The sequence below is a fragment of the Mytilus trossulus genome, chromosome 14 (genome assembly GCF_036588685.1).
Source record: "Mytilus trossulus isolate FHL-02 chromosome 14, PNRI_Mtr1.1.1.hap1, whole genome shotgun sequence".
Lineage (NCBI taxonomy): Eukaryota > Metazoa > Mollusca > Bivalvia > Mytilida > Mytilidae > Mytilus > Mytilus trossulus.
The window spans coordinates 29,681,790-29,692,084 of NC_086386.1; the positions used below are offsets into that span (position 1 = coordinate 29,681,790).

The following is a 10,295-nucleotide window of genomic DNA, read 5'->3' on the forward strand; positions in this document are numbered from 1 at the left end:
AAACAGACGAAGATTAACATCAATCTCATAGAACCAGAGTTAACCTACAGACTGGGAGAAACCCAGATGACTCAATCAAAACCTTCATATTGAAGTCAACTAAGCAACTCAAAATCAAGGACAAGTGAGCAACACGAATTTTGTCAGGAAACCATTACATGTAAGCAACTCCTGGGAGATTGCACACAAGAACAAGCAATATCGATTACAGAGGATCTTGCTTGTGGACTCCCGGACCCTGTAAAGCAGGAGCAATTGTCTACGCTGAACACATTAAACTAGACATGCCAATATAGCTGCTAACGACGAGGCTGACTTTCTTGCAAAAACAGCAACACATGAAGCAAAATAACTTTTACCAGAAAATAACGTCATAACACTACAGGACGTCAAACCAGCAGCATATAAAACTACAGAAGAAAAATGGGAAATATTTGAGAGGGGTAGGGACCTTTACCAAACAATACCAAATACAAACACTCAATTATGTATGATTTTCCCACTAAAAGACATTTCAGTATATTCGCCTAACTAAGAACTGGCTATACAGAACTCAACTTCTACAAGAACCGAGTAGGCCAAACCAGCGCCATAGAGTCATGCAACTGTGGAGCACCTGAAACGCCTGACCATTTCCTTCTGGAGTTTCCCTGCTATGAGAACGTACGAGAAGATATGTTACACCAAATATCCAAAGAGGTCGGAGTCAGAAACCTAAATTTAGCTATTATGTTAACGAGACTAGACGGCGAGAACACAGACGAGACAAAAGCCAAACAAGAAACAGTTGCACATTACATTGACAGAACAGGCAGATTTGACACTGCTGTTCTTAAATCCCAATCTTAACCAGCGAATACTTACTACCATGTTGTGTCGTGTACTATTGTTCGTCTGTTTGTCTTTTTCATTTTTAGCCATGGCGTTGTCATTTTTTTTTTAGATTTATGACTGTCCCTTTGATATCTTTCGTCCCTCTTTTGTAGCCCAGAGAAGAAAACACGCCGAGAAAAACGCACCAAAAAGGGAAAAAAAGTATTGAGACAATTCGTGCAAACAGGCTTTAAGATGGAGGATTGAGGCCTTGGGTTGTTTATGCTATTTGTTTTGTTGCTGTTTCTTTGACAAATCAGAACATTATATAGGGTCAATAACTCCCTTAAGTTGTTAATTCAATTTGGGTTTGTTGGGTTTTTTTTTTTATTAAAAAAACAGTTGCAGATTGTTTTTATTAGTTTGTGAAGCAAAGCCACATCCACTTGTATTGTTGTCCATCTGATGAGTTAAGCCATTTTCAACTGATCTTTATATTTCGTTGTTATGTTGTCCTGTCATACCACTGTCACAGGTTAGGAGGAGGGTTGGGATCCCGCTAACATGTTTAACCCCGCCACATTATTTATGATTGTGCCTGTCCAAAGTCAGGAGCCTGTAATTCAGTGGTTGTCGTTTGTTTATGTGTTGAACATGTGTTTGTCGTTGATTTTTTATATATAAATAAGGCCGTTAGTTTTCTCGTTTGAATTGTTTTACATTGTCATATCGGGGTCTTTTATAGCTGACTGTGCGGTATGGGGCTTTGCTCATTGTTGAAGGCCGTACGTTGACTTATAGTTGTTGATTTCTGTGTCATTTTTGGCCTGTTGTGGACAGTTGTCTCATTGGCAATCATACCACATCTTCTTTTCTTTTTATATTTAATGCTATTATTCCATGGATTCTTTCATTCACTTTACACTTGTGCATATCTTGTTGCACACATGATTTTTTATCCTAAGGTTAATTTAACATTATCTGTTGTTCCTGTAATTGAAAACTTTCTTGTTTTGAATAATTAAAAAGTATCATTGATATATCATGTCAACTCAAGGATACTGACTAAGACCGTATAATCAAACATATTTGAATTGATATGAATATATCCAGTATATTCATTGAATAATCTTTATAAGGTTTTCGTTGAACGTAAAACAAAGATGAACATCAAGTAAAGACACTAGCGTTAATGGCTTTATTGTGCAACCCTGTGTTTGTGTGGGGATCATATTTCTGAATTGTTGATTTTCAGTTTCGGTTTGAAATTTTATGAAGTAATTTTTACCATATATCAATTGTACATTTGTATTCATTGAAGTTAGAAGTCTTAAACAATAAATTGCATTCCTGAATCAAAATCAAATTATTTCGAACCAATCATTTGCGGCCCATGACTGCAAATGACTCCCTTAAACATATAATATAATACATACTTGCATTAGTAACGTAATAACTATCTTGGCAATCTACAATCTCATGGATCTGTTCAAGTGTTATATCTTTATCCATGGTTGATAGACGACCTACTTCCAACTCGAACGTCTTTGCTAAGTGTCGTGATTTGTGGTCAAATATAGCACCTGGAAGGAAATTCAATCGATGGATAATAATTCAATTAAGTGAATAAAGTTATAATAATATTTTGTATCTGACTATTTTGAACTGTTATAATAGATCGACATAATCGTGTTTGTTGTTTGATGTTTGACAAACTAGACTGTAAACAGATTTTCTGTTCATAATGCTCCAGAGAGAACCACTAAACCTTGGCAGGAAATATATAAAAAAAGATGTCAATAAAGATCTTAGTCAAACACACCTCACCATGACCAGGATTTTAACTCTTAACCGCAGAGTTTTTGTTTTGAAATAAAACACCTGGTCATAACTGTTTGAGTTCAAAACAACTAGTTACTAAGCGGATATACATGTAGAGTATTAATCAATTATCTCCCTTGAAAAGTGCACTCATATTTTTGAATTTTAAAGCAATGCCACGTAATTAGTTTATTGTACTTAAGATAAAGATGTGAGCTCTTTGTGTTAACTTACAATGTACAAACAATCAAAAAGTGGCCGAATAAATATGTGCTTCTAAAGTCGTGTGGTTAACGTTCAACAAACTTCGTCAACAAATATGTTCAACAAACTTTCTATATCTGTTGCAAAATTCAAAATTTTGTTACGACACACACACACACAACTAGCATAGAAGCAATAGAATGAAAGCACCGGAATAAGACTATACGTAGTTACTAAATAAAAGAATACTTCAAATCAAATAACAACTTATATATACATCAATCCTGAATAAATATAATTTTCGTTCGATCGGTACACTTCCAACAGATTTTTGGTAAAGACGTCATAAACAGTCTGAGAATCGATGATGTAAGATAATGAGTTCTCATAACTTCACAAATGCAGCAAAATATATTAAATATGTTTTAATTTTCAAAAACGAAAATTGATATAAATACCAAAAACAAATATTTTACTACTGTATTCAATTGGTAACCTTTTAGAATAATTTATTTAAATAATTGATTCGTTATTTTTAAAGTTCTAACTCTCTGATAATCTGTGTAAGACTGTGTATACTTTTCAATAATCATTTCAAACGCGATGTAAATCAAGCATGTACCCATTTACATAAACCTAGCATGAAGTGGTGAATATGTTTGAATAAATATGATGTATTTTTTTATACATTATATTAATCGATTATTGACCGTCAAAACAGCATCTACAAAATCAGCTGTTTGGGATTAAAATATAGATAAACCAATTTCTTATATTGTCCTAATGAGAATTGGAATTGACTTACCGATTTTACGCCTCCTGCTTGAGTCCTGTCCATTAATCATTGTAAACATGAAGTAATAATAAGAAACAAACGAATGTATTTTCATCTTTAAAACAATGCTTTCCAAATACATATGTTGCGAAATGTCCTTATTAGCCAAAAATCGTATCTAATCATTCATTGTGCTGCGCATGTCAGCAGTCAGTATTTACAACTGAATGCTTCAAGATGGAGTTTAAATTGATGTATAAATGTTGCTTTCATACTAAAAGCTTAGACATTATGTATTACGCATTTATTTTCTCAAAGAGACAACATCGGCACGCTTATAGATTATCTCATTAAGTCAACAATTCTATGAAAATCACATTGGGGTGTAAAATATCAATAAGTATTGATGGTTAATGTCTGTCGTGATGTTGACGATCATGTTCTACGAAATCCTTTACCTCAAATATAATCAGAATTATATTTTTATTGTCTCTGTCTATGATTTCATTTATATCTATATCATGTGATTCTACGTCGATTTCTTTAACATTGTACAATATATACATAATCATTACATACTTGCTTACATTTTCAGTGCATTGAAAATCAATGCACACCGTTTAGTGTCTGGTAGCTTATTAGAGGAAACGCATTAACAATGTTACAGTAAGAAACACAAAAATATTAAAAAAGGACAACGGTATTATATGTTCAGGTCATGGAAAACATTTGAAGATTTATTCATGTAAACATTCACATTTAGCAAATAATGTGTTCGATGGATGATGATGATTGTACTAATTGGTAATAAGCCGTACGTTTACTTGTGGTTCTGAACATGCTTATCACCTGAGTCTGAGGATTGCGAATATTTTTCTCATTGGCTTTGTGACGTATATTACTCCTGATGAAGTGATACTGCTCGGACGATAATCTAGAGCTATATATTGTTGTACACCACCACATGTATTGAAATTGATTATCCAAACTAGATTGTACTTATTTGTGTTTACACAACCGAACGAGAGCTAATTTTTCAAAAAGTAAGATAAATGTGGATTGTGTAACCAAATTTATCTGATTACAACTTTAAAAAAAAAACGTATATCAATTGTTATGGTAAATAAGCCTGATCGAATTTTTTATGGGTATAACTAGCATTTATCACATATTTTGTACTGATATGTACGTTTTTGCATGGCCAATAATAGCCGGAAGTCAAGATTGGTTATCAGCCCTCGGGGCCGATATCGATATCAGCCCTCGAAATCCATATCAAGCCCCCGAGTTTAACTTCCGGTTACCTGTCAATCAAAGGCTATTTGTAAACAAGTTGAACACAATGAAAAGAAATTTAGAAAGTTACAAATGTGCTGTAGAATAAAAAAGTAGAAACCAACAGTGAAAATCACAAAAGTTCCCGTAAAATGTTTACGTCATGAAGAATTCAGAAAATATATGACGCCACACTGGAATGAGTAGCGATATAGGATTCTTCCTAAGCATCTTTTAACATTTGTAATGTAACACTTTAAAGTCGTTTAATATTTGCAATTCTTAGAATTAATATATTTATTGTTAATTATTTCTGAGACTTTTCACAACACGTTTCATGTTAACCTACTGTGATACGAACTTTTTTTAACTCACAGGGATACATTTTTTTTTTCGTTAAATATCTTTTTGATTTTTGATGAAATATCAAACATAATTTGGTGTAAACCATTTGTTGTCTCCTGCTTGAAAATATGTGATAAATAGATTATTACATGTCATTTTCCATATGGTCCATGGTATCAGCCCACGACCCATATCAAGCCCTCGGGCTAAAGCCCTCTGGCTTGATATGGGAGTCTAGGGCTGATACGAGGGCCATATGGAAAATGCCATGTAATAATCTATAATTATCACAAATTTAGTACTGATATGTACGTTTTTGCATGCCAAATAATAGCCGGAAGTCAAGGTTGGTTATCAGCCCCCGGGGCTGATATCGATATCAGCCCTCAAAAACCCATATCGTGCCCCCGAGTTTGACTTCCGGTAACCTGTCAATCAAATACTATTTGTAAACAAGATGGCAACAGAAGCAGACGACGAGAAGTTTATGACTAACGAATGATGATACCAGTAATTTCATTGAAGAAAAGAAAAATGATAACACAACGAGAAAAACTAAAAGTGACATAAAATAATTAACTGAATGGTTAAAGGAGAACAACGAATTACGGGCAATAGAGGATATATCTGTACCTGAACTCAATCGGTACTTAGCCAAATTTTATTTGTCTGTCCGGTCCCGAAAAAATGAGGAGTATGAGCCAGACAGCCTGAAGTCAATACAGTCATCGATTAATAGGCACTTGATGGAAAAGAGTGGAATAAATATTCTTAAAGATAATGAATTTCCCCACAGTAGAGAGCTGTTATCCGCGAAAAGAAAGCACTTGAAGTCACAGGGACTGGGAAACAAAAAGATGAAAGCTGATCCATTCTCATCCTCTGAAATAGATGTGCTATTTGAACAGAATCTCCTAGGAACAGGTAGGTTTATGCAATATTATCATGTGACTGTGCATGTACATAAAATGATAATGATATCAGCTTCAAAAATATATCTTTAAGTTTTGAACGCGTATATTGTTTTTTGAAAATATGCTTCAGTCTTCTATATACATGTAAAGTGACATTGTTGATAATGAATGTAAACAACTTCTAGCTATACATAGTGTACGTAACGTTTTAATACTATCCTATAATCTGAACTGTCAATTCTTACTTTTAGGCAACCCTGAGGCACTACTTAATACCATATGGTTAAATAATACTTTGCACTTTGGTATGAGGGGAAGGAAGGAGCATACTGACATGTTATTTGGAGACATAAAAATGATGACAACAGCAAGTGGAGAGCAATATTTGGAAAACAATGAAAGGCTGACTAAAACCAGGACAGGACACAGTGACAGTAGAGCATTTGCACCTAAAATGTTTGCAACACCAGGTAACTTTCTTTCGATTTATTAAAAATTAATATAAAATTGACAGTAAATGATAAATACAGAAACCACCACACAAATATGCCTACAAAATTAATTTATACATATATCATGTATATAACTTACATGTACTTTTAAAAAGAATATAAAAAAAACACCCCAAAAAACACAAAATATCCAGAAATATTTAGCTATGCACATCAAAGAACTCAAAATGGAAACATGAACAAATGAAAAGAATAGATATATATCACTAAAGCTTATTCACCTTAAATTTTTTTTTTTAAATGTAGATATTGTTTCAGGTTAATATGATGCATGTCCTTGATTATTTTCATTTTCTTAAAATAGATAATCCACGCTGTCCAGTGAATGCATTCAAGCAATATATTCGTCGCCGCCCTGAAGATGCTCTGACTACAGACAGTCGCTTTTATCTAAGTATTAAAAGGATAACACAACCTGATGCCAGTGAAAATGCTAAACAAACATGGTTTACCATGCAGCCATTGGGTAAAAATACTCTAGGAGATTTAGCCAAAAAAATGTCTATGAAAGGTGGTCTTACAGGAAGAAAGGTTAACCATAGTGTTCGCAAAACTACAGTGTCCTCACTTCTTCACTCCAATGTGGAGGCTACTACCGTCATGCAGTTGACAGGCCATAAGAATGTTGCTTCCGTCAATGAGTATAATTCAGCATCATTACAGTAACAGCAAACTATGTCAAATATCTTATCCGATATTGGTTCAGGAGGCCGGGGATTAATACCACAAGAACCAACTCCAAACACTAGCATTGAAGCAAAATCTGCAGATTTTCCGGAGGATGATATCTTTGACAGTGTTGAATTAAATGAAGTTTGCAAAACAATTGAAAATTTTGAGTCGGTAGAAAAAAATGTAAAATAAACAGTGGAAAATGTTCTACATTTTCCATTCTTCCACAAGCTTCTATTGGCAATGTTACCATAAACATTTACAACTCTGAAAAATAAGATTAATGTTATATATTTGTTGAATTATTCTCATGACTACTTTTTCACTGTGATACAAATTGTTAATGCACTGTGATACATTTTTTTTAAATTTTTCTTTTATATTCAAATGGTATTATTGTTGAAAATAAAAAAAAAAATTGATATATTCCTTCATTTTTCTCCAGCATGAAAATATGTGATAAATAGATTATGACATGGCATTTTCCATATTGGCCCTGATATCAGCCCTCGACCCATATCAAGCCGTCGGGCTAAAGCCCTCTGGCTTGATATGGGAGTCTAGGGCTGATACCAGGGCCAATATGGAACATGCCATGTAATTATATATCAATATACTAAATAAATAAATGATTGGGAATATGTTAAAGTAATAAAAAGTCAAGAGAATTTCAGAACGCAATTTGGTTCCGAACAATATCTATCACGCTTTGTGCATGCAGACTCCACGCGGCCTTCACGTGATTTTACTATTTTTAGAATAATTGCATAGTAACCAAATGCACTTGATTCAACCTTTACTAATTATGCAACATTTTTGACCTGGTCGTGATTAATGTCCTATAATAAGACCCCATGCAGCTTTCACCTGATTCTCTATTTATAGAAAAATGTCCGAGTAACCTGTCCATATGAACTTGATTGATTCTTATCATGTTATTTATATGGAGCGCTTAAATAAATATCTTATTAACAGAATTTATAGTGTCAGAAATTATATTAATTTATTTATGGCATCTTAAACTGTAACTGCATACTATACGCTTTTATACCCCAATATAAAAAATAAAGGCTAATAGGGTGGTAAAGTATAAAGAAATTTTAACAAAATAATTAAACAAAAATAAAGAATATAGACCAATGACATCATAATGGGAAGAATACAGAAATTCGCGACTTCCATTGAAACACTCTTTAGGCAACAGTTGCTATTAGCTCATTGGTGAAGGTCGAAAATGCTTCATTTTACATATTTTTTAAAGCAACTTCTAAATATAATGCATTTGGTTTCGCTCATTGTTGAAGCCCGTAAATGCTTCACTTTTCATATTTTTTCAACAAATTCTAACTAAATATAATGCATTTGATTTTCTCATTGTTGAAGGCCGTAAATGGTTCACTTTTCAAATTTTGCTGTGTCCATATCAACGGCAGCCATTTTGACCTTTTTCAAAAGAGATGTCAAAAACATTTCACTTAAGTCTAATATTCTGTCAGAACATGCTACTTTTACGTTGTTCCCCCAAAGGTTTCACTTTTTTTGCTGCATGCAAACTCCAAGCAGCCTTCACTTGATTTTCAGAATTTAGAGATTGAAAAATCCCGATGTATCCGAGTATTTAAGAACAATCCAGAAACAACAGAATGAACTTTCGTCAGGCTTTATTATATATCAATATACTAAATAAATAAATGATTGGGAATATGTTAAAGTAATAAAAAGTCAAGAGAATTTCAGAACGCAATTTGGTTCCGAACAATATCTATCACGCTTTGTGCATGCAGACTCCACGCGGCCTTCACGTGATTTTACTATTTTTAGAATAATTGCATAGTAACCAAATGCACTTGATTCAACCTTTACTAATTATGCAACATTTTTGACCTGGTCGTGATTAATGTCCTATAATAAGACCCCATGCAGCTTTCACCTGATTCTCTATTTATAGAAAAATGTCCGAGTAACCTGTCCATATGAACTTGATTGATTCTTATCATGTTATTTATATGGAGCGCTTAAATAAATATCTTATTAACAAAATTTATAGTGTAAACATTTCACTTAAGTCTAATATTCTGTCAGAACATGCTACTTTTACGTTGTTCCCCCAAAGGTTTCACTTTTTTTGCTGCATGCAAACTCCAAGCAGCCTTCACTTGATTTTCAGAATTTAGAGATTGAAAAATCCCGATGTATCCGAGTATTTAAGAACAATCCAGAAACAACAGAATGAACTTTCGTCAGGCTTTATTATATATCAATATACTAAATAAATAAATGATTGGGAATATGTTAAAGTAATAAAAAGTCAAGAGAATTTCAGAACGCAATTTGGTTCCGAACAATATCTATCACGCTTTGTGCATGCAGACTCCACGCGGCCTTCACGTGATTTTACTATTTTTAGAATAATTGCATAGTAACCAAATGCACTTGATTCAACCTTTACTAATTATGCAACATTTTTGACCTGGTCGTGATTAATGTCCTATAATAAGACCCCATGCAGCTTTCACCTGATTCTCTATTTATAGAAAAATGTCCGAGTAACCTGTCCATATGAACTTGATTGATTCTTATCATGTTATTTATATGGAGCGCTTAAATAAATATCTTATTAACAGAATTTATAGTGTCAGAAATTATATTAATTTATTTATGGCATCTTAAACTGTAACTGCATACTATACGCTTTTATACCCCAATATAAAAAATAAAGGCTAATAGGGTGGTAAAGTATAAAGAAATTTTAACAAAATAATTAAACAAAAATAAAGAATATAGACCAATGACATCATAATGGGAAGAATACAGAAATTCGCGACTTCCATTGAAACACTCTTTAGGCAACAGTTGCTATTAGCTCATTGGTGAAGGTCGAAAATGCTTCATTTTACATATTTTTTAAAGCAACTTCTAAATATAATGCATTTGGTTTCGCTCATTGTTGAAGCCCGTAAATGC

The 10,295-nt window shown here is 33.2% G+C and overlaps 2 protein-coding genes across 2 annotated transcripts in view; one reads left to right on the forward strand and one right to left on the reverse strand.

The window, feature by feature from the left end:
* Nucleotides 1-3,782, reverse strand: part of LOC134697651 (glutamate receptor-like) — a 36,581-nt gene extending 32,799 nt beyond the window's left edge. Inside the window, exons 1-2 of the mRNA XM_063559933.1 lie at nucleotides 3,644-3,782; nucleotides 2,250-2,396 (exon numbers count right to left, since the gene is read on the reverse strand). Of these exons, the coding sequence (XP_063416003.1) occupies nucleotides 2,250-2,396; nucleotides 3,644-3,755 (259 nt within the window). The 5' untranslated portion in view covers nucleotides 3,756-3,782. The remainder of the gene's footprint in view (nucleotides 1-2,249; nucleotides 2,397-3,643) is intronic.
* Nucleotides 3,783-5,979: 2,197 nt separating this feature from the next.
* LOC134697652 (zinc finger MYM-type protein 2-like) lies at nucleotides 5,980-7,325 on the forward strand. The gene is made up of 3 exons (XM_063559934.1): nucleotides 5,980-6,157; nucleotides 6,399-6,617; nucleotides 6,964-7,325. The coding sequence occupies exons 1-3, from the start codon at nucleotides 5,980-5,982 to the stop codon at nucleotides 7,323-7,325; spliced, it is 759 nt and encodes a 252-aa protein (XP_063416004.1).
* The last annotated feature ends 2,970 nt before the right edge of the window (nucleotides 7,326-10,295 follow it).

Bases quoted from the DNA above. Each gene is read 5' to 3' on its own strand.
- LOC134697652 (XM_063559934.1), top strand. From the start codon at position 5,980: ATGGAAAAGAGTGGAATAAATATTCTTAAAGATAATGAATTTCCCCAC. The intron at 6,158-6,398 runs GTAGGTTTATGC...TCTTACTTTTAG, and splicing joins ACAGAATCTCCTAGGAACAG to GCAACCCTGAGGCACTACTT. The intron at 6,618-6,963 runs GTAACTTTCTTT...TTCTTAAAATAG, and splicing joins TAAAATGTTTGCAACACCAG to ATAATCCACGCTGTCCAGTG.